At 36.9% G+C, this 24854-nt stretch overlaps 1 protein-coding gene across 8 annotated transcripts in view; it reads right to left on the bottom strand.

Moving 5' to 3' along the window:
- The window catches only part of Cemip2 (cell migration inducing hyaluronidase 2), a 76650-nt gene that overhangs the window by 22988 nt on the left and 28808 nt on the right, over positions 1 to 24854 (bottom strand). For all 8 annotated transcript variants that reach the window (XR_013438074.1, XM_040285675.2, XM_040285673.2 and 5 more), the window contains 12 exons: positions 20682 to 20870; positions 18350 to 18519; positions 16659 to 16868; positions 16105 to 16310; positions 15896 to 15965; positions 13113 to 13241; positions 10930 to 11018; positions 7262 to 7393; positions 5869 to 5904; positions 4957 to 5112; positions 2668 to 2845; positions 126 to 341 (listed from right to left, as the gene is read on the bottom strand). Coding sequence is in view for 7 of the 8 variants with exons in the window: in XM_040285675.2 (XP_040141609.2) it covers positions 126 to 341; positions 2668 to 2845; positions 4957 to 5112; positions 5869 to 5904; positions 7262 to 7393; positions 10930 to 11018; positions 13113 to 13241; positions 15896 to 15965; positions 16105 to 16310; positions 16659 to 16868; positions 18350 to 18519; positions 20682 to 20870 (1781 nt within the window). In the remaining variant the exon portion in view is untranslated. The remainder of the gene's footprint in view (positions 1 to 125; positions 342 to 2667; positions 2846 to 4956; positions 5113 to 5868; positions 5905 to 7261; positions 7394 to 10929; positions 11019 to 13112; positions 13242 to 15895; positions 15966 to 16104; positions 16311 to 16658; positions 16869 to 18349; positions 18520 to 20681; positions 20871 to 24854) is intronic.

Genomic DNA, 24854 nt, shown 5'->3' with positions numbered 1-24854 from the left:
ACTCCCCCACCCCTGAAAAAAAATCACTCTTGGCAAAGCACCAATCACACCGAGAAGCTGAAGTGACCTCCTCACAGAGGCAGCGCTATGAGAAGCTTGAAGACTCAGCATCCTTCTGGGCCTACCTGGGCATAGGTCCCACTGCAAACCACTGCATTCCACTCAGTCACGTTGACACAGCTTGGATGGCGGATCAGGTAGTTGTCCATTCGTCCCACATAAGTATCCTTGTACCCTGTCACAGAGCCATCAATGTCATGGAATATGGAGTTCTTGTCCCCATCCAGCTCACAATCTTCAAACCAGGGGCCAGGTTTTCCAAAGAAGACATTCAGAGAGACCTGATGGCAGTGAAAACCAAGGACATCACAAAATAAGGGCTCCTGTCATCTCGGCATCAGCCTTCGATGACCCAAGTGCCTGCCCATCACACAACTGCTTTAAAGTGAAAACAGTTTGGAGTTAGGGTTCATTGTTGGTAACTATGGCACCCAGTCAATCAGAGTTTTCTACTTAATTAATAGCCTGTTTGGAGGGAAAATGTCTAAAGCCTTACAAAGGTCAATTGGCAAATATTGAATCTCATCTTTTTATTCCCTTTTTTCCCCCCACTGAAAACTATTAACCTGCTCTGACAAAACTAATTATGGTAAGTGAAACCAACAGAGTTGAGAGAAAACTGATTATGGTAAGGGAAATGAACAGAGTTGAGAGAAAAAGAACTATGAAGTTGTATATATAGAGTTGCCAAAAATCATAAATTCCACACATAAGACCTATGTATTTCCCTGCAAGCAAATTATACCTCAATTAACTAAAGACCTATTAAAGTATTTCTTTAGAGCTAATTAATGTGTTTCACCCCAAAAACTTTAGCTACTTATTCATATGACCCTCCCTACCAAAAAATAAGTATAGTTCAAAACTGATATATCATGTAAGCACTAGCTTAGTATATCTGGGTTACTACTGAACTCACTGAATTCTGCTGAAATGTGTAGACTGCTGTCTCTCTCTCCTCAACCTGACCGTGCCCAGCTCAGTAATTTTTATATCGGGTGGTTAATTTAAAGCCTTTACTAAATATGTACAAGTGACCTGCAAAGCAGATTGCAGATGACAGTTTATAGCTGCTTCTTATTTGTGAAAAATTACTGATTTCCTCTAACATTTCTTTATTCTTACATCACCCAAGGATATTTATCATTTAGATAAAGCTACTCATTGGAAAACAGTGAAGTTTGTAGTCAAGTAGGTCCAGGTTCTTAAGTTCTACAGTTTTCTTTTTCCTTGTGCCTCCAATGGTTAAATCTGAGAAAAGTTCATAGTACATTTTCTACCTATTTATGCAGAACAAATTTTGCAAACTATTTCTTTTAGAAACTATTCCCAGAGTATCACCACCACAGAAAACTCCAAGCAGGATGAACCACTGAACTTAACCGACATGCATGCTCTTATGCTGTTATAATTTAACATTACGACTCTCACAATAAATACAACATTTCAAAAACGGCTTTTTTCAGTGGTCACTGAACTCAAAAATGGCTTTTTAATGTGACCACATCAGTGGTCACTGAACTCTATGCATGGAGGACTATGGGGAAGTCCACATGGGCAGTAAGCAAACAGCCAACCTTCACACAGGAGAGGTGCTCTAAGGTTCACCATAAAGGGATGGGGATGTAGCTCAATAGAAGAGCCTTGACCAGCAAGGCCCTGGAGTCAATCCCTAGCACTGAAGAAGAAGAAAAAAAAAATCTTCCTACTTATTTTATATGGGAAAACATCTCTTAGTATGGCCCACCTCTTAACCCGGGGTCACGTCACCCAAAAGAAAATCAACCAATTAAGCTGAGAACCTAATTTTTGCCCCTACCTCAGTTCTATGCCTTAGCTGTTTTAGAAAACTAGATAGAGACTGATAAACCTATCTTGAGCTTTATTTTAAAGTGGTCAACCATAAAGTTTGTGACATGAGTGAGAGAACTGAGAACTTTGAGCTATTCTCCAGTTTTGGCTTATGTCACCACCACCGTGGACCTGGCAAGATGGCGAAGTCCTGTGAGTCCATAATCAGACTGTCCTGTGTATTACGGACAACAGGGAAATGGTGAAACTGCTAAGAAATTCACTTCTATGGGCTACTACACTGTAAACAATGGAAGTCTATCTTCTTTGCAATTTTTATAAAATCCACCCAACAGTTCATAACAGAACACAATGTTGATCACACTTCCCAGCATTCTTTTGTGTCCCCAATTTTTTATCTTCCATTTACCCAGAAAAACTGTTCCACATAAGTAAAATACCAGATAGGTCCCAAATCCTCTTAGTAGAGATGGGGCTATAGTACTAGCTTATTATACTCAATTTCCCAAAATCATAAGTCCTCATGTTCCTGTGACATGCCCCCTATGTCATCACTTTAAGTCATTTACCTAATCAAGATTATCACTTGAATGTCAGAGATACCCCAAGTCACCTGGGACTTCTGTTCTTGCCTTGAACTCAATGGGAAAGAGTGAATGGGATTAGGAGTTGCATGTATTCTTCTTCCCCAACATTAAGACTTAGTATAAACCCTTTGTGTTTTTGTCCTTCAGAATCTGTTATCCCTTCTTTTCCCACTAAAGCCATGTGTAGGAACCTTAAGAATGTACTTACATGTGGACCAAACTTCACAAGGGAAATGTTATTTCTGGGGGTTATCTGCCAGGTATTCTTCATGAGGAAGCCAACTGCACTGCTGTACCTATCTGGAGTTGGCACATATTTTTTGAAAGTACTCCTGGTGAGATGAATGGGCCCGTCATAAATCTGAAAGCCTCTAATTGGGAATGTCCTGTTAAAATACAAGATTTTGTTTTATGCAGATAGGCCTGCCTCTTGACCAGCACTTATTTGTGTTATACAAACTGATAAATATCCTGTAAGCGCTAAGCATAATTCCAGGGTACAGTGGTAACCAAAACAAGTCCCTCCTGGAATAAAATATATACTGCAGTGAGAACAATAAACAAAAAAACAAAGTGAAAATTTCAGATACTGAGTGCAATAGAGAGAAAAAGACATAAACACAATAGACTGGGGGAAGATAGGCTACTTTTGGATAGAACAGAGGTCTCACTATAGAGGTGACTTTGGATTCCTTGCATCAACTCAGTTAAGATGATTTATTGAGGGCTGGGGGTGAAGCTCAATTGTGGAGCACTTGCCTAGAGTGCATAAGGCTCTGGGTTAGATCCCCAGCACCAAAAAACCTCCTCTGAAGCCACTAAATGACAGTAAAAGGGTGAAATGATATAAATAAAAGTAAAAAGCTTAAGTCCTCAGGGCTTGCTATGTCAAAGGGCTGGCTAGATTGAGAACTTCTTTGTATTCATATCCTTCCTTTCTCCTTAGCCTACTAATCATAAATCTTTAGTCAGAATTAATATACAAATCCTATAATATTCTCAATTCCTTAAGTTTAATTTCCTGTTGAATTCTTTAATCACACTGCAAAGATTTCTACATAACTAAATACAACTTGGCAATATGCTACAACAAAAGCATACACCCTAGCAAGAAAACCCAGTATTCTGTGTGAAAACCTGTGCATCGTGCTATGTTTCTAAGCACATAACTCAAAATGGTTCTCCCTCATAGAAAATATTATAAAAATCAGTACAACAAAAATAATTCATTCATCAATGTGAAATTTCCTTTGAAAATCTTCCTGGGCAAACAAAAACAAATTTGAAAACAAACTGGAGGACAATGTGCAATTAAAAAAAAAAAATGAAATCAAATCACCCACCATGATACTGCACCCCATTCCCCAACCAATATGGCTCCTTTTTTTTTTCCATCTACACTATTAGGAGAGGCAGGTGCAGCCTAATTGTGTTAGCTATTAAAAAAATTCATTAGGTTCTTTTCCCAGTGGCTTCCATGGGATTTCTACATGTTATAGCATATCCTGATGCTCAAGACAAGCACCACTGGGGTACATCTTAGTGGCAGAGGATTAGTCTGACATGTGCAGGCCCTGGGCTCAATACCCAGTACCACCACAATAAAACAGAGTCTCAGGAAGCCAGGCACAAGGGCAGAGAAGCCAAGCACAGGCCACTCTTTGCCAGAAACTAGTAAAGTTGAGAGTCTGTTTGCCCAATTCTCCTACCTCTGACCCAATATCCAGAGAGCGCACTCCTTTAAGGAACTGATTCTTGATGAATATGGCATAAACTTACATTTGAGGTCTTTAGAACATGCTTTGATTTTTCTCTACCTGGTTTTCTCTCAAATAAAATGAGGACGACTCCAGAACTGAAGACTCATAGAACTGAAGTAGAGATTAATTAGTTAACAGTTTTCTAAAAGCTTTGAAGAATCTTTCTAGTGCTAAGTTCTATTTTAATGGCTCTGATCATGCTGACAGAAAACAAGCCAAAAGTCTGCCCCTCCCCTAGCACCTCAAACACTGTGAATTATACAGTCGTGGTGGGGTTTTGAGTCAATTTTGGCATCAACCATCTCCTATTTTCTAGGACTCGTTTTCAAAAGAGGTAATTTCCTTTTTCCAGTGGCTATTTCTGAAAACCAACATCACAAACCGAGGGAAAACTGACCTAATGTCATAGTTTATGGTTTGGCAACTTTTTATGTCTCAAGAAAGTAAAAAGAAAAATAAAGAAAAAACACCAGCTTACATAAGGTCTTATGTAAGAATTAAGAAACAAGGCAGACTTCCTTGTTATAAAATCAATGATAGAATCTATGAAATGACTAATAGTTAATGCATGAAATTTGATGAGGATAATATACACAATGATAATAACAGGAACAACAGTAAGATAGGATGTTACAGTAGGAACCAATCTATCCAGAATTATTACAGAAAATTTTTCAGTGTTACATTTTCTTTCTATTGCTTGAATTAAAAATCTCTATTACCAAAGCAATGTTTACCTATTCCGAGGTAATGTCCGAGGCTTCTGGTCTATTCCTCCAATGCCAAAGTACTTGTTCTGACCACCCTGAAAACCGTAATTCCTGCTCTCCCCAACAAAGAGGGATTCAGATACCTCCTGGCTGGAACCTTCATCACTTGGGAAGCTTCCATCACTGTTAAAATGAAGACAGTCATCAGCCCTACTCCTTCAAAACATTCAAGTTTACCTCACAAGAATGCAAACTATAACTTAAATAGCTTAAAAAAACAAAGACTTCAAAGCCAATACCTTTTTCTACTACACTTTCAATTCAATGATTATCGAATTACCAGAAACTGACTTTAAACTGTGAAAATACCTCTTATAAATTATTAAGTGCCTTGCAAATTACATAGAAACAAAGGAAATTTAATTTTGTAGCCACAACTGATTGGTCTCAAGCAACAGCACTGCAAATGAGATAATAACATGGCGACAACAATGATTACCATCCAGGGAAAAATATTAACACAAAAAGTTTAGTTCTTAATGCTAAATTAAAGCAGCTTCTAAAGGAAAAATATTGGTTTTTAACCTCCTGTTTCTCTTTCTCTTTCATAGCCTACTTTTTAAAAACTACAGTCTAAATCTCAAATGCTTTCTTCTAAGCAAAAATTATGACTGGTTTGTTCCTCTGCAGAATTCCAGCCAGATTAACCCTACTGCTTTGGTATGAATTCAATTAGTCAATAAAAATGTATTTTTGGCCCTCTAGTGGTATCAGAAAGAGGGTGCTAACTTTTTTTTTTTTTAATGTTCATGAATAATAAAACATTCCTGTGGGTTATCTACTCTATTCTCCACCAGCCTCCCATCCCTGGAAAAAAATCTAGGGTAATTTTACCTGGCTTTATAATAATCAAGTAAGCATTTTTAAGCAATTACAAACCTGGCAAAGGTTAGTCCTATTCCATTATCTGCAAATCTGTAAGAGAACAGATGATGACAGAACACTTTAATTTACCGCATAAGAGATAATTCTGTAATACATAATTGTGAAATCCAGGAAGTCCCCATGTTTACTCTCTCCAATCACACAGAAGCTGAACTGCACACTGAAACACAAACTGTGAAGTGGTGGCACCTGGTTCAAATCCTGGCTTTACCAATTATTAGCTGTGTGACCTTGGGCAAGTTATTTGACCTTTTTCTCCCTTGATTTTCTCATCTATAAGCTGAAATAAATAATATAACCACCCTTAGAGAATTCTCTTCATGTACTGGGAATTGAACCCAGGGGCACTTAACCACTGAGCTACGTTCCTAGCTCTTTTTATGTTTTGAGATGGGGTCTTGCTAAGTTGTTTAGGGCCTTGCTAAATTGCTGAGGCTGCCTTTAAACTTGACATTTTCTTGCCTCAGCTTCTGGAGCTGCTGGGATCACAGACAGGAGCCATCATGCCAGGCCTCAGAGAATCCTTGAAACATTAAATATACTAAATAACTTCAAGTATTTGGAATAGTGTCTGACACATAGTAAGCAGCATGTGCAAGCTAAAATTATTATTTTTAGAATTATTGTTTGGAAATAATTAGATCATAGTATTCTTTTCAAAAATGTATAATATGTGTTGCCTAAGTCATTTCTACAGATTCAGTGTAATATCAATTTCCTCCCCACCTTGGTGATAAAAGTCAGAAATGATGGTGAAATGCCAAGAAGCTAATGGTCAGTGCCAGAAAAAAAAAAAAATCAAAATCTTCTTTCCAGATGGTTGAACACCAAACCTTTAGCTCAACCTGCATCACCAAACCTTTAGCTCAACCTGCATCAGGCCTCTCTTCAAACAAGTAGAAAAAAAGAAGTGAGAAACTTCCTGCTTCAAGTCATGGTAAGAAATAAGTCAATAGTCTCAGTAAGGTGGAATTATACAGCTTTGCTTTGAATGGCAATGGAGAAAAAAAAAATCAGAAAAACTTTCAGGACTTTCCAAGAAGGGGGAAAAAAAATGCAGGTAGTTTCAAATATTCAGTGCTCTGACATAAACCACATTAGTACATAAAGTTAAATCCTAAGCTTCTGTTCAATCTCATTGCAAAGCTCTCATGTCACCAGACAAGTTCAGTTCCAATAAAAGCACAAGAATGAGACGATTCCAAATATTTGCAGTCTGTTAACTCTAGCATACTTCCTTAGACCTTGTCTTATTAATAAAAATAATAATAACAATGTGATTCCAGGAATCACCACCATACTTTCATCCTATTGGTTTTTAAAAAAAAAAAACTTAAAAATAAATATATACATGTCATCAGATAATAACTTGGCCGAGAATACCCACGCTGAATTCTGCACGATAATATCCCCTCCTCGCACCCATGCTCCATAATCATTATTTTTAAAAGCAATAAGTCTGTCGATGACAGCAGCAACTCGTGGCTTTTCAGGGTCTGCATCCTGATGAGGTCGAAACCTGAGGGTTTAAAAAGAGGGCAATTTTATAAAAAAATAAATAAACAAAAAGGAATAAAAATTAGCTGTTTATAGTCATAAGCTGAAGTATCAAGAAGCAGGATTTAAATTTGGCCAAAACAAACATCTTAAGACACAATAATTCATATTTCAAATGTCAAAGAAAAAAAGTAACATTCATTCACACACAACTTCCCACAGACCTGCTTTTTAGCTTCTTACCCTTTTTTTTAAGTCAGATTACAGAATGGATACTACAGAACATTATAAACACAAAAATCATTTTCATTAAAAACAAATACACACACACCCACATACACACTTAAACCAGGAAAATTAGCATGTTTTCACAGACTCCTAGGTTTCCTGTTACTGATGTAAACTAATCACATAAAGTAATCGTATATTTCAACATACACATATGTGAATTGAATTATTTGAATTGTGTACTGGTTAAATGATTCAGATGTAGAAATAAAACTGGGTTTAGTAGTCTAAATCTAAAATAGATTGTATTTAATTGATTTACTTATAAAGCCTGAATTTTGCCTTTTCTCTTTCTTCTCTCTAAACCATTTGTGAGAACCTTAATGAAAAAGTCAAAGACTTGGTGTCAAAAACTATCCACTATAATGACTCAAACAAATAATCCCCTAAGTCCACTACTTCACAAAGTTAGGGGAAGAACTTATAAAAAAACAGACAGCTTTTCAAAAATCAGTTCAGCAGGCTGAGATTCTCAATCACTCGGTCAGGAAATAGCCTTGGCATAATGCTACTGCCACACTGACTGGCATACAGTAGGTGCTCACTAACTGCATGATGTAAGAAGCAGCTCTGTAGAAAGAAGAGCAAGTGCACATGCCCCTGGGCACACATGAACTCAGCACTCCACTCCAAGCATCCACTCCAAGCCCTGGAGAGCAAAGCAAGGAAGATGGGCTGGAGGGCAGGCTCCTGCCAGACGACCATGTGGGTCTTCATTCAAGGTGCAATGGGACCAATGGAAGCTTGGAATTGGGAGCAAGGTATCAGGTTTCAGCAGATTACAGGCTGCTATTTAGGAAACGAATGGCCTCCAAGGCCACTCTGGAGGCTGTATTTCAGGCAGATGCTGGAGGTTCAGACTAGGGTGGTAGCAGTGCAGACAGGGCATTCAATCCAATTACGTGACTCAGGGCCTTTACCCTAACTAGCTCTGACTTAAGTGGTAAAAAGTCTGACTCTGAGTCAACACGTACTCATCTGTCATCATACTTGCTGCAAATAGCTGTGCAGATATAACACAACATTAAGCAGATAGACAAGTTCTACAAAGGAAGCTGTCTATACAAGGTAGAAACTATTCAAAAAAAAAAAACTACCATAAAGAAACATCTGATTTTCTGCTCTAGCCATCTTACCTCTTCTGAACTCCCTATCCATATAATTCAGTCATTAACCACTTGCTTCAATATCCTTTATTTTAATCTTCTTTCCCATGTGGTATATAGAAAATATGGCTAACTGTCCTGATTTTTCATCATCATCTATGTGATTCAGCACACTTCCAGCCTTAACTGTCTTCTGCTTTAACTGTACTGGGTGGTTCTAATGTTCTGTCATTTTTTAGATAACATTTCTCAATTTCAAATCAAGTGCTTCCATGAGTTAAAATTTCCCACTTTTGGATTCTTGTAAATTCCCACACATCTTAAAGACAAGGAAAGGCTCATCTGATTAATTGTGAGTCAACTTCCTCTTTGATGAACTCAGTATCTTCTGGATCCCAAGAGCCTGGCATTTAATTTGTAGACTAGTCTACTACTCATTTATGTTTTAGCATTTTTTAGTCATGTCTGGATTATATGAATACAGGTAGACACATTCTATACATTAGTCTATGCAAAGTTAAACATATGGAACACAGCTGCCAAATGTCTCATAACTCATCTTCTATACTAAGTTCATTCAAATGGAGTCCAGTTCCTTACCAATATGTATAGCACTTACATACTGGTAAGAGAAATAATGGATGCAGAAGAAAGATTATCATTTTCATAATACCATAAACAAACCTCTGATAAAAAATTTGTTAAGCCATAATGAGTAGAATTTTATTGTCAAATCTAGTTAAAATATTAATGGATTCTTAAATATGTTTACTCATCTATTCACACTTGTGTTTGTACATATATTAATTATATGTATATGTGTATATATACACACATATATATACACACACAGCAATATTATTTAAATTATATAAATGATTTTTGAAGGCAAGGAAAGGAGCCAACTGTGCTGTATTTAAAGAGTTACCTGGAGGCACTAAGTTAGCAATGTACATATTACTAGTTCTACAAATTATACTAGTCCTACAAATTATAATAAACTCTTAAAAAGCAGGAGAGACCTTCTAACATAGATTTCTTTATTTGCTAATATTATTTTGGTGGTTCATAATTTGTTCTCATCTTTATGCTCCTTTTTACTAATTTTATCTTCCCTATCTATCTATTTCATGTGTTGATTAACTATGAACTATATAGTATCTTGTGTTTTACTTAAATAGTACCCATCATTTCTGGGCTTTCCAATGCTATCTGATCACAGCTCTAAAATATTACATTGCTCAAAATGACCTATGAGGCATCCTGATGAGCAATTTACAAATTACTTTCCCCAGTTTCTCCTGACCTCATGCCCTAGTGATATATTGCAAGGATTCTGCTTCACACTTAGATTCATTAACCAACAGTATGGTTCCTCCTTTATTCCCTTAAGAACAAATGGGCCTGGCATTCCTCTCTTAAATTTCTATTAAAAGAGCCCATTAAACCTAGCACCTGTGCAACTCCATAAACTGTTGAATCAACCTGAAGTATAGAAAAATAATATTTATACCATGTCCGTAAGTTGCCATCTTTCCCAGAAAACTTTATTTCCATCTTAGACCCTTTATTTATTTTGGCTCACATACAGGTTGTAACAGAACTCTGTTGAAATGCTGACCCATATCCCAACCACATTTTGTGGTTATGTAGGAAGCAACACAGAGCTTGGTTAGGATGTGGATCGGAGGCCACAAACAACTGAACCAGAATCAGCTTGATCATCAAATCAGGGATCTTTCCCTTTGAAATTGATTCAATGCAATGTTCCATTTTGACCACTAAACATAAACTCTATATGTTTTGGTTTTTCAGGATTAAAGTGAAACATCTTAGTTTAACTTATTTTTCAATGAGTCATACTTTTCTCCAAATATGAGAACTTTTCAACATCTCTTTCTTCTTTCTCTTCCTGTAACTCCCTCTAACATCAATTTATCACAATGAAAAAGGAGAAAAGCACCAATTTGTTGGCATTTCAGTAAGATAAATGCCCAGACTCAGGACCTGGGACAGCAGAGAAGTGTTTTTCCAAAACCCTCTGTAAACTTTCAAATCGTTATCCCAAATGTGTTGCCAGAGAAAAGAGCACAATGTGCTCCACTCGGAAAGTTCTGCTTTGGCAAGATAAGGCTTGAGTGTGAGTTAAAAGAGCCAGCTCTACCTTGCACTGTTATCCAAACAGAGGTATTCCCTCGGGTCAGCGGCACTGGAGTTGGTTGTTTTGACACCCTTGTCAATAAATAAGCCAGCCTGAAATACATAATAATGGACTAAAATAAATATGCATCCCAAGTTACACCTACATGTATTACGAGTCATGTAAATAAGTTCTAGTTTATCACTTCTACCCAGAATGCATGTGGGGGGAATGGGATAAACAGCAGAGCAAAGGCATGAAAAACAATGACATTCCTGGATATTTTTATGATTTTACTCATTCAATCATTCAACAAATATTTACTTAGTGCCTACTCTGCAGGAGGCACCAAGTGTTATACATTAGCTAACAAGTAAAATATGATGTGCAGTTACTGAAGCAGAAACTATCAGGATGACCTGAAATTAAGTAAATAAATTACAACCCAACACAAAAAGCTTACGGCAAAAAAAAAAAAAAAAAAAACAGATGAAGGCTGAGAAAGGCAGCAGAGAACGGCTCCTAAATGTGGCCTTTTTCGTGGGTGGGACAGCACTGAGGGAATGTTTCCTCCTTAACAGAAGTGACCGAATAAAGCTGAAACCTTCAGGATGGGAAAGAACAACCATGCATGTCAGGGGAAGGCGGGGAGCAGCTGAAGATCCCAGAGGTAAAAACTCAGGGCACAGTTTGTACAAAAGTCTCAAGATGAGAGAAAGCATGGAACAGTTGACGGGGGGGGGGGGGGGGGGGAATTCTGGATGGACTGATAAGAATACACCACATCAGGGGCTGGGGTTTGGCTCAGTGGCAGAGTACTTGCCTTGCACATATGAGGCACTGGGTTCGATCCTCAGCCCCACATAAAAGTAAATAAATAAAATAAAGGTATTGTGTCCATCCACAACTAAAGAAGTATTTTAGAGTATATATACACCAGACCATACAAAGGTGATATGCTGCAGGAATCAAGAATTCAAAACTATCACAACCAAGGATAGCTTAAGAAACAAAACAAGCAATGTAGCTACAAGATGAAACCACAGTTAAAAAGGAGGAAAAGAGACAAGAAATAAAGTAGAAGATGACTTCAGTCCTCCAGAAGAGAAATATATATATAATATGTATATAGACTAAATCCTTTACTTCCATGTAACTCATATCAAAGTTCAATAAACTTTTTGGTACTGGGGATTAAACCCAGAGGTGTTAGCACACATCCCCAGCCCTTTTTATATATATATAATGAAAATATTTAAATACTTTTCAAACACAAAAAGAAACAAATGCATTGATCTCCAGGGCACTGGGGAAGCGGGCAGTGCCAAATACCATGGAAACTGAAGCTTCTGAATCACCTGTAGGTTACTTGATCTGCAGCATTGTAAAGTAGGTCAAATATTCTTAAACAATATTTCACTATTTATATAATCAGTATTAAATGCCCAAAAGAATGTTTGACCAGACCTGTGATGGACAGAAGGAAGTATGCAAACTTCCTAATCCCCATAAGTACTTTATCCAACGTGCACATTCCAACACATAGATGTTGAAGATTAGAAAGAAGGTGAAAGAGAAGGAGGGAAAGGAGAAGACGATGAAGACACGGGGATCAAGTCCATGGCATAAGTAAACAAACTGTGTGTGTGTGTGTGTGTGTGTGTGTTGTGCACACCTGTGTATGTACAAACAGAGTGCTGAGAGTGGAAAGGTTAAATGACTTTTTGATCACAAATTACTTTCTCCAATGACAAGTTTTAATAAAAATGACACTTTCTTTGTAATCTCTCTGATTTGAAGATGTCTCCCAAGACACAGGTGTTGGAAACTTAAATCTCATTGCAACGGTGCTGGGAGGTGGGGCCCAGGGGTATGGGGTAGGTCAGGAGGCTCAAGAATTGACTCATACTCATAAAAGAGCTTGAGGATGTGAATTCAAACTCTTGCTCCTCTTCGCCCTCTTGGCCTTTGTACCACAGATAATGAAGCAAGAAGGCACTCATCAGGTACGGGACCCCTCCATCTTGGATTTCCCAGCCACCAGAGCCATGAGCCAAATAAATATGTGTTCATTATAAATCACCCAGTTGGTGCTATATTGTTACATTCTGTTACAGCAGCACAAGAAGGACTAAAACATAATCATAAGAGTCCATCCTTTTACCCTGTGAATCATATGTACTGATAGTTAAAATTTAAGAACCTACCTTAAAACTTGAATGGACCCTGTTGTTATAAAATATACCCAGTGGAGTGAGTTCTGGTTTCTCTAAGAACTGCAATCCAGTGGACTCCCCCGTAGGTTCCTTGTGGAATAAATACCATATTCCAGCATCCTATAAATGAAAGAGTAAGATCATTAAAGCCTTATTTTATAAAGACACTCTATGAATCACCCTCATACCTTAACTGCTTTGCCAGCAACATTAAATCTTTGTAACACAAATTTTTCATTGTTTTTGGTCCAGAATTGACTACAAAAAGCTGTGCACACATCTAGCAGCCTCAAAGCATTATATGAGGCATATTTTTAAATCAAATTTAAAGAAATAATTGACTGATGCTAAAATTTCCTTTCAAAACAACTTTCTCTTATTATCTACTTTACAACATTATGCAGACTTAGAATCAAATAAGCCTTCCATGTGACCAGAACAGCACAGCCTTTAAGCAATGTGGTTTTGTTCTGTTTACCTCCAAACCTGATCAATAGATGAGTCATGCCTATTAAACAACTGTCCACTAGCATGTAGAGCTCACTGACTTCTTTCAAATAACTCCAATGCCCTTCCTGTCCTGAGGCAAATTCGTGCCAAAGGAAAAATAAAAACCACCACATGCATGAATCGGGATGCTGTCTCCGTCTGGAGCCTGTCTGTTCAATTTCGATATTGCTGCCCATAACAGGAGAACAGTTTAAAAATTTTTGACAAAATGAGACACGAAAATGGAAAATAACGTTCTTAATGCCTGTAAAAATTTTTTATATTATGATTGAAAATTGGCCCAATGTGAAGGACAAAACTTCACATTTTGGAACGTTGATTAAACAGGTTGTTCAAACATAAACATACAGTATACAAGGATTAATATTAATTCAAATTCAGTACACATTTGTTTAATGTACACTACATGCCAGGTGTACAAAAAGAGACTACTCTCAAATAATTCAGTCTTATGAGAAATACAGAAATAACTAAATTATATGTAGTAAGTACTATATTAGTGGCCAAATCCTCTAGGAACATAAAGGAGAGATGAATTATAGAAATCATATGTACAAAATGAATGTAATATTTAACATTTTTCCATGATAAACTTTTACAAATGGGTTTTAATAAAATAAACTACTCTGAAAAAAATGTTTGCCTCTTCAACTCTTTTGGAAACAAAACAGACAACTCAACAGCAGACTTGAAGTGCTGGCGAGAAGTCCAGTAACATACCCCTATGAGCTGAGGACCAAGTGGGCCCTCCCAGAATGCAATGGGGTTGAAGGGTAGCATCTGTTTGCTGTTAAACTCTGTGGTGTCAAAACAGGTACAGGAAGCATTGTAAAAGGCAATGGAAAGATACAATGAAGAAACAGTTTGGTTTACTTTGGGTGGAAAACTCTGCCAAACACTAGCTTTACTGGAGAAGACTTTTTTTTAGAAAGAAATCCACAAAATGAAACAGAACATACACAGGATGCTTTCATTATTCTTATCAGGGCCCTGGAAGGGCATCTGGTAATCTCACTTCACATGTTCATGGAGGAATTGAAAATTGCTTTATTCTTCAACCCTTGACTTCTGGAAAGAGCTAAAAGAAGCTCTGCTCTGGCTGCTGCCGTGCAAGGCAGCATAGATCAGAAGATGGTGCCCGGCAAGGCTGCAACCTACTCTCAGCCATCCCTTTCCAATTAGACACCCTCGGCACAAACTTCACACAAGCTCAACAAATATTTGATGGAAAATGAATGAATAAAAGCCTGAAATGATCAAATGCCCATGTCTTTGCCCTGTCAAATAAAATTCTTCAAATGACAGGGACTCCAGTCTACATTTTATGTTTTAAAGAAAAAGCACAGATATGAGTTCAACTGTCACCCAGTGATACTCATATTCTTATCTAAAAGAAATACCTCCTTCAACTAATCTTTTACTTAATCCTTAGAAATGACGTGGGTATTCCTTTCCTTTTTAAGTTTTTAAATAGTCATGATGTAGCAACACAAATATTTAGGTATTACTGCAATGCTGATATTTCTCTACTGTAATTTTCAGCACAGTTACAGTCTTAACAGTATTCGTTCATAGTTTACATTAGTAGTTTTAAATCACACTCACTTGTGTAAATTTGTGTAAGTGTAAATTTCTCCAGGTTTATCAAAGGAACATTTCTACTATTTAAAAAATATTCTATTTATTTACTTTCTTAAACCTTATTTGTGTATTTGTGTGTGTGTGTGTGTGTGTCTTAAACAACTCAGTCGAATCATGGCACATCACTGAGTTTTTAGCTACATTATCAAGGACATAAAATACCTAAAAGCTCACAATCCCTGCATTTAATAAAAAGAAGTGCTACTCAGAGTGACTACTGGGACAGTATTCAAGACTAATCCACTCCCATAACAAAAAGCTGAGGCTTTCTTTGCTCATCAACACTAGAAATTGAAATGATCAGTTTCTAGACAACGTAGGACTTAAACATGAGAATCCAGAAAGACCATACATAACACACTACGAATGCACTCTGGAGATGATCCAACCCTGGAGATCAGCTCACCTCTTTCCCCCTTAATAAACCATGGAAATGAACTGTCATAAATGATTTAGAAAACCCACCTCAGATGTCTCCTGCTCTCAACCCAGACAAGCAGTATCAGAAACAAGGTCATGCTTGGGTTCCACAGGCACGCAAGACATCACACCCTTATAAACCAGAGCATTTATAAACATGAATGATACAAAAAATAATCTGAAAACACTTCAGTATTATTTACCTGGGAACCTGCAGCTGCATTATCAATTAGATGATTGTTGGGATGAGCGATCCAGAAAGTTGAAACAGCCCTGCAAGACATTTTTTAAGGCGATTTAAATATTCTTCATGAAAAAGCATGCCCATTAACAACTTCCTCTAAAAAGCCTTCCCCAAAAGTCACAGGCCTTGCCCATCAAACAGGAGTTTTCCTCTCTGTCAATTACTCACATACAGTCAGTGGCGGGGACAGGGACGTAATTTCCAAATACTTTATCTCGCATGTTGATGCACATGGAGTTGTTCCTATCGGTGGGGAGGAGAGTGCCTGGCTTGGTGAGTAGTCCCAGATTGTGAAACAAAGTATTTCTCTGCTCAATACCATCTTCCAAAAAGAAACAATGACCTAGTGTGTCGAATCCAATGGTGTCCTTTATCTGCAGAAATACAAGTATATAATGTCATTAGTAACAAGATGGACTGGGATTTAAGTGACAAGTGTGGCTCAGCACAGCACACAGTACAAATGCAAAAAAGAAGCTTTTGATCTTAGCAGAAGGGGCAAAGTCAAACTTCAAGTTTTATTTCTCACCGAAGAAGATAATTTGGGTGATAAAAAATGTAGGCTTCCTTCAAACAGAAAAACAGCAGAATTCTCAGTAACAGCAGTTTAGAGTAAGGTATGAAGAGAAATAGTTTACTTAAGCAAAACTGAGATGTCGTGGGCATTAAGGAGAGTCAACCTTTCAATGACAGATAATATCAACGTAATGGAAGCTACTCACCAGTAAGCCATTGGTCCCATGCACAGTGATGCATCTGGAGAAGCTGTGATGAATAGACAGTCCATCCACAAATGTTGTGTGTCTGTACCCGCCTTTATAATCCACGTCCCCACACAGATGAAAATGAATAGGGTACCGCCCCAGCTGCTGCTGACCCATGTGCTTCAACTCCACATAAGAGAGATGGACTGCAGTAAAATTTTTCCTTATCTACAAAACAAGGTAACCAAAAGCAAACTGACACTTCAGAGAAGAGGAAAGAAGCAAAAACTATTGTTTAAATACCAAACATCTGAAGGATACTACATGTTCAAACATTTCTTTTGCACCCTGTTTTCCCAGATCCCTAATTAATAATTTAGGAGATGCTTCATTATATAAGTGAATGCTTTAAAATGCCATAAAAATAGCTTTCAATTAGGAATAAAGGCAACTGTAACCAGGAAAGCTGCCAGCAATGATTTCTGTATGTTTTGACTTGTTCAAATGCAAGTGCTCCCTGACAACTTTGGATGGGGTTATGTCCAGATAAAACCATTTATTAAACTGAAAATACTGTAAGTGAAAAATTCATTTAGGGGGCTGCAGTTGTAACTCAGTAGTAGAATGCAGGCCTAGACATGTGAGGCACTGGGTTCGATAAAGATATAAAAGATGAAAAAAAAAATTCATTTAGTACCCAACCTACAAAACATCCTAGCTTAGCAACAAAGCTAAGTGTGGATTGTTTCCCCTCATGGTCTTGTGGCTGACTGGGAACTGCAGCTCACTGCCACTGCCCAGAATCTCTAGAGTACAGAACTGCACAGCTCTCTCTTCAGAAAAGATCAAAATTCAAAATCTTAAGTAAGGTGTCTACCAAATGCATAACACTCTTGCACCATTGTAAAAATTGAAAAATCGTTGAGTCAGGGACTATCTAGACTTCGGTCATTCCTAATCTCATTCTTTTATTTCTATAACCTCCGCCAGAGTGTAATAGTTATATATTTCTAAGTTCTCCCCAATATTTTAGTTACCACAGAATACTGTTTGCTTAGGTTCTTTTAAAAAAATTCTTCTGTGATCTGAAGTTGGAGGAATATTTTTAAGCATTAGATTTTCAATGATATAACTAAGAATATAGGAATAATGCTGATCAACATTTCCAAAGTCAGTGAAACAGGAATGCTGCTAACACCTACAGCCTAGTCAGTGAAGAAAATGATTTGGAACACATGTTGCCAGAAATCCAATAGAATACAGAATACTGCCTCTTGTGTACTAAGTACTCAACATTCTTACAGAATAAAAATCCGCATTAAAAATATATACAGAAATAAGCAAATATACTACTACTTCTCACTCTTTAGTAATATCATATTTTTTAAAAAACCAATTGATTCAGAAATTGTATGCACTAACAACAAGATTACTCATTCTTTTGTCTCTGTATATTTGGGTTTTTCAAAATATATTGATTTAATAAATTCTTGAAGGAATGTTCTTAAATGATTGAGCTATAGGCCCAGGTCAGCTAAATAAAGAAGCAATTATTTTGTTTTGTTTTTTAAAATATCCTCATTTATTTAAAAGATAAATAAAATATGGTTTCTTTTTATTATCCATATATCTCAACCACTTGAAGGTTTCTTCAAATATGTACTCAGCAACTAGGATTTTCAAAGAAATTGTCAAATCCTTTTGCTCACCATGATGTGTCCCCCAAAGGTATCATAATCAAAGAATTGGCACTGGTTTTCTGCATAGCATGAGTCCTCCATTTCTCCATGGATCACAATATTCCGGGTGAGAATTCCAACCTCAGCTCTCATGTCTACACCATCTAGGATCTCTCCCATGTGTAGGAACTGAGGGGTTTCTGGTCATTGTGAGCAAAGGAAAAAGAATATTCAAACAAAGAAAATATGGAACTTAGTTCAAAACTACATTCCTCTCCATTCCATAACCCCAAAACACGATCAATAGCTTGTCATCTTTCATTCTCCAAACTTCCAAATCACAGCATCCCAGGAAGAGCAATTTCAAAGATTATCTGGTCCAACTACCCACCCAAAGCCTAAATCCTCATTACCAGTTGTCCTCCCAACTCTCAAACACAGGCAGGAACAGAGAGCTTGCTGAAGTAGCCCAATTCTCCTGTAAACAGCGTTAAGGACCTGGAATCTGCCTAATAATCTAGTCTTTCCCTCTAGCTCCTGTCCTTGTTCTAGCCTAGGACATATCAAGAACCAAATGCAGTGAATCAATTTAAAAAAAGAAGAAGAAGAAGATGATGATGATGAAGTAGTTAAAATCAGGGTGTCAAGTTGTTTATGCTCCTACTTCAAAAGTAATCTGCAGTTGGACATTAGCCATACAAAAATTACCCTCTTTTCTTTCCCACTCTTGTTTTAGTATTAGTACACATTCTTTTAAATGGCTACCTTTACTGGAAGTTCAGAAGTAGTTTCATAGTCAGTTTTTTTCTCTGATGCTCTTAGATAAACTCAGGAAGGAAAAATACAAATAAATCATCAAGTTGGGCTTACAGAGATCAAAATCATCTAGATTTGTCATCAGGAATGGGAATTTCCAAAAAATTTTTAATGCCAGATGGTATCATTCTGGGGGATTTTTTTTAATTGCTTTTATTTGGGTTTTTTTTTTTATTATTTGTTTGCTTTGCCTCTGCCCTGTATTATCAAGAGAAGGAAAAGTATAACACTGAATGAAGCGCAGAGAAAAAAAGCTGAGTAAGCCAATCATCCTATTTTAGTAGAAAATGTTCCTTTAAATCTCAAATCTCTGAATGATCTATTACACTAAATTACTGGAAAAAGCTCTGAATGATCTATTACACTTATCGAAGTTACTGTAAACTCTTTTGTTTTATACCATCATTATACTACCTTGAGTACAAAAAAAAGAAAAACAATAAGTAGAATGTGCAATGAATCTCATATATGAACCTACAGGGGGCTTTGCAGAATATCAGGCTCACAGGAAGTACCTGATGTCAGCCATTCTTTCTATACTCAGCTTACAATGAGAAACCCTTTGTGTATTGCTCTCCTTCAAAAAACTGTATTATTTGAAATTATGACAGGAAAGATGGTTATAAAAATACCTACTAGATTCCATTTTAAAAATTAGTGAGATTTATTTTTGTCAAGCAAAAATCAAAAATCACAATTTTTTTGTTAAGAAACATTTCTATTAAAAATGGATTTGGTTAATAGTTGGGTTTGTTACTATGCAATAATGGGAAATTAATAAAAAAGAAACTAAAAAGGACTTGGAAAATCCAATCATCTGATTCACATCTTTTTTGGTACTAGGGATTAAACCCATGGGTTCTTTACCACTGAGCTGCATCCCCAGTTTTTTTAATTTATTTTTTATTTTTATTTCTTTGAGACACAGACTTGCTAAATTGCTGAGGCTGACCTCAAACTTCTGCCTCCAGCCTCAGACTCCCAAGTAGTTGGGATTATAGGTAGGTGCCCAGGTAGTCCACATCTTTTTTATTTTTTCCCAAGAAACCTAGGCACAGAAACACTAATTTGACTGCTATACATCATTAATAGCAAGAATGTTGTGTATTAAGTATTTCTAATTCCCTCTGGAAGCTATTGTTCAATGTCATACACTGTTAAGATCTTTTATTATTTTATTTTATTTTTTAAGGTGGAGGGTATCAGAGATTGAACTCAGTGGCACTCAATCATGCAACCACATCCCCAACCCTATTTTGTATTTTATTTAGAGACAGGGTCTCAATGAGTTGCTTAGCACCTCGATTTTGCTGAAGCTGGCTTTGAACTTGCAATCCTCCTGCCTTGGCCTCCTGAGCTGCTGGATTCAGGCATGCACCATGGCACCTGGCCAAGATCTTTAATTTTTTTTTTTTTTTAAGATCTTTAATATTGATATGATGATGATCATGATCATGGTAAGGAATGGGTAGGTAGAAAAATGATTCCAAGAATCAACTCCCTAAGAAAGAGTGTTTCCCATGAAATACTCTTAATAGTCTGATACCTTTAACTTTGACCTGAAAACGGTTACACTCGGGACAGGGGAGAAGAGTGAACTCCTCGGCTTGGTACATGGAATAGTCTGTGCTTGCAACCACAATCTGGTCTCCAGGCTTCCAGCTACTAACATCATCCAGCAGGTGAAGCTTCACTCCATCCACAGGCTCCACCCGGAATCCTGAAAGAGAAACACCTAAACAAAAAAACAAAAACAAAAAAGTGATGTATTAACAGGATTGTATTTTTCTAAAATCAACCTTCTCCCTGATTCACAAATCAAAAGTTAAGATAAAAGGAATTTAGAAAATATTTACCAGTGCTTTGCACATGCCAGTCACTCTGCATGTATGAATGTTAAAAATATGGAAATATATGTCCTAGCCCTCTAGGAAACAGATCTTGATGCACCTACCAGCCATGATACAAAAACATCACATTCGTAAACTATGCTTTAAAATGTTGACGACTCTCAATCCCCAAATCCCTGGCTGTATTTCAACTCAGTGTTACAATTGTAACACTGCCCCAAACAATCTTTTTGTTTAGGCATTATTATTTTTTCTTTTTACTTTTATTTACTTATTTTTATGTGGTACTGATAATTGAACCCAGTGCCTCACACGTGCTAGGCAAGTGCTCTACCACAGCCCCAGCCTCAGCCCCACCAAAACAAACTTAATATGTAATAAACACTTCCTCCATTACCTGGACTGACCCCCAACTCTTGCTGTTCACCATTTTGGGGGAGGGTGGGTACTAGGGATTGAACCCAGGGGTGCTCTACCACTGAGCTACATCCCCAGGTCTTTTTTTTTTTTTAAGTTCATATTTTTATTTTTTTTTTTTAAAGTACAAATAGATGACAAAGTCAGAAGTGGAAACAGTTTTTTTTAATATACATGACATAAGTAAAGTTAGAAGAGAAACAATGGGGAAAAGGTTTGTAGTATCTAATGAGACATAAGATTACTTCTAAAAATTATTTTTTTTTTTATTGGTCCCCAGGTCTTTTTATATTTCATTTTGAGACAGGGTCTCACTAAATTGCTAAGGCTGGCCTCGGACTTGCAATTATCCTGCCTCAGTTTCTGCAATCATTGGGATTAAAGGTATACACCAATGAGCCTTTCACTGTTCCACCTTTTTATAAACTTTAGGTGCATCAGTGAAAGCTGCTGCATGCTTCCGTTGATGTACTCACTACTCTATGTTCTTCAGAGCACAGCTCCACAGATGTCTGCTGAGTGAACAAGTATGACTAGCTTGATCTATAATGTGAACCAAGGGCACATGACAGTGCTGCATTCCTGGGATGATGTAAATTATATAACCTAGTAACTACTAATGATTGATCTTTCCTAATATCTCCTTTGAAATTCAAAGCTGGTTCCCAATTAGGCAGAGGAGAACTGAAAAGATTATCAACTTCTCCATCGCTTATACTTCTTCGAAATGCAACCCAGGGTTGCATTTTCTGCTTCTACAACATCCATGATGGAATCTGTCATGAGCCAAAAGCTGATCTCATGGAAATGTGTCTGGAATAGAAGGCAGTTACTTCATAACATCAATGCAGAAAGAGAAACAGCCCATTTCAAGACATCTGTAATAAACATCTGTACTTCTCTCTCATTCTAACAACATACCACTCTGAGGCTACTTTAGGATGCTGTCTCTAAAGGGCAATGACGAGAGCCAAAGAACACATTTACTTAAGCCAGGGAAATCAAAAGGAAGGAAATTCAAGCAAGGAACAAGGAATAATATACAGTCTTACAGCCTTGAGCCAACTATCCAGATAAAACCTAACCTGGGAAAATTTTGGATTCTGTCCTTTTACACTTTGACTGTCTTGTTTCTGTGTGTCATAAAAATACCTCATAAACTTCAGATGCTTTTTGATATAATTCTTTCATCCATATACTGAAGCCTATAATAGCATTTTATCCAAAAAAGTAATATAAATAATAATAACTCTAGTAATTATAATAATAACTTTTAAAAATTTCACATGTATAATCACTTTTCATCCTAACTGTGAGAGACAGAAATTATATTCACTAGAGACAAAAAAAAAAAAAAAACAAGATCTAGGAGCTTGGATAATGGCTAAAAATTATAGCTTAAAAAAATCCAGAACTGAAAACTAACCTATTTCCAGAATTTAATTTCTTTATTTTTTATTTTGAAACAGGATCTCACTAAATTGCTGAAGCTGGACTCAAATTTGTGATCCTCAGGCTGCCGAGTTACTGGGATTTCAGGCATGTGCCGCCTCAGGCATAATCCAATTTTTTTTTTCAGAGAGAGAGAGAGATTTTTTAATATTTATTTTTTAGTTTGCAGCGGACACAACATCTTTATTTTATTTTTTATGTGGTGCTGAGGATCGAACCCAGCACCACGCGCATGCTAGGGGATCATGCTACCGCTTGAGCCACATCTCCAGCCCCATAATCTAATTTTTTTTTACCTGTATATTACTGTCTCTTTCCAAGAATAAAAACGGGAAAATTGAGAACAAAAATAATTAAAAGCTCCACAGCAGCAACAACAATCATTTCCCAAATTTTCAGTTTTAATAAAAGAAAACACTCCCCCTATAAAAAGGGCAGCTAGGACAGTCATGATGACAAATGCCTATAATCCCAGCAAATCTGAAGGTTGAGGCAAGAGGATTGCAAGTTCAAAGCCATCCTCGGCAACAAAGCAAGAGCCTGCATCAAAACTTAAAAAAAAAAAAAAAAAAGGGTTAGGGACATAGCTAAGTGGTAAAGTGCACCTGGGTTCAATCCCCAGAAAAAGAAGGGCGGGGCAGCCAAGGAACATTCACTGTTTCACATGAAAATACTTTTTAAAAAGTAAGCTATAAGACAAATAAGTCTGAATTGGAAAGATGATGAGAATGAATTTATTTTAAAAGAAAGTGAGAAGGTTAGATGGGAAGGATGGTACCATTCAACAATTCCTCACTTTTTTCTAGCTTTAGAAAAAAATTCTGCAGGTTATCTCCTATTAGCACATTGAATTGGAAGTTAAAAAGGAAATAAGTTCAGTCCCCTGCTTCCTGGAGAGAATTTTCCACCTCTTCCAGAAACTAAGAGTCACTGAGAATACTGGATACAAACAATAGTCTATGATACAGAAAGAATGTTCCTTCCTCCAGAAATGTCATTACTAATGTGGAAATGAAGACATTTTCTACAAAGGAAAAGCTGACTCAAAGTCCGTCAATAATCTCCCCTGCCTGGAACCTTCTGGAGACAGGATCACGAAATTCCATTGGCAGGACCAAACACTGCTAAGAAAAGCTTTTCACCCACCTATTTCGATAGAGACAACCATGGTGCGGTAGAAAGAGGAATAGTCTTGGAAGCAGAAAGCTGGGGCTTGATTCCAGCTTCCTTAGATATTAAAAAATACCATTTTCCTCACCCCAAACCCAGAAAGTTGCTTGGAGGCAACATGTGAAAGTTCCTGTTATTTGTCAGGGATTCCATTTAATTGTTGTTTTAAAGCAAAAGAATGTCTTTAATCATAGTGATAAAAAAACATCCTTATAACCCCAATCATGTTTGCATCATTGTTAACATAACTGAGTGCAACATTCACTGTGCTAAAAATAAAAACTTCACATTCTTCACCTCTGCAACCCTATGTGGTAGCCTCCATTGAAACTGAGGTTTGGGAAGTTAAAGTTACATGCCCAAGATCACATATTAAGTGAGAGAGCAAGGCTGGGAGCTGAGGCATTCTGTCAAGAGAAATCCATGTTAGTAAACACTTTGTTACGTTGCTGCTCAAAACTGAGGTATGGCCTAGGTTAAATCAAAGTTTTCTGGTTAATCACACATGTGATAAGCGCCTCTTAGTTTTGCTCATTTCACATTAATTCTGTTTAGATTTGGTTAGAAAAGAAAGGCATTATGTTCAGTTAGAAAAGAAAGATAATAGACAAGCATAGACAAGAAGAAGCTAAAATAATTTGGCAGCAAAATGGGTTAAATTTTTAAATTCTACAGTAAACATCCTTAAAAGAAAAAAAAATCAGATGCTCCCTAAATACCTTGTGCTAGGCAATATTTGAATAAACTATAATCCTGAAAGATAAACTATGAAAAAATTATGTTGAAGAAAATTCAAATAAATGAAATAACTTTTAGGAAGCAAGTTAAAG

Source organism: Ictidomys tridecemlineatus, chromosome 4, assembly GCF_052094955.1.
Source record: "Ictidomys tridecemlineatus isolate mIctTri1 chromosome 4, mIctTri1.hap1, whole genome shotgun sequence".
Classification (NCBI taxonomy): Eukaryota; Metazoa; Chordata; class Mammalia; order Rodentia; family Sciuridae; genus Ictidomys; species Ictidomys tridecemlineatus.
Note: the sequence above shows the minus strand (reverse complement) of the source record. Positions and strands in the feature narration are given on the sequence as shown.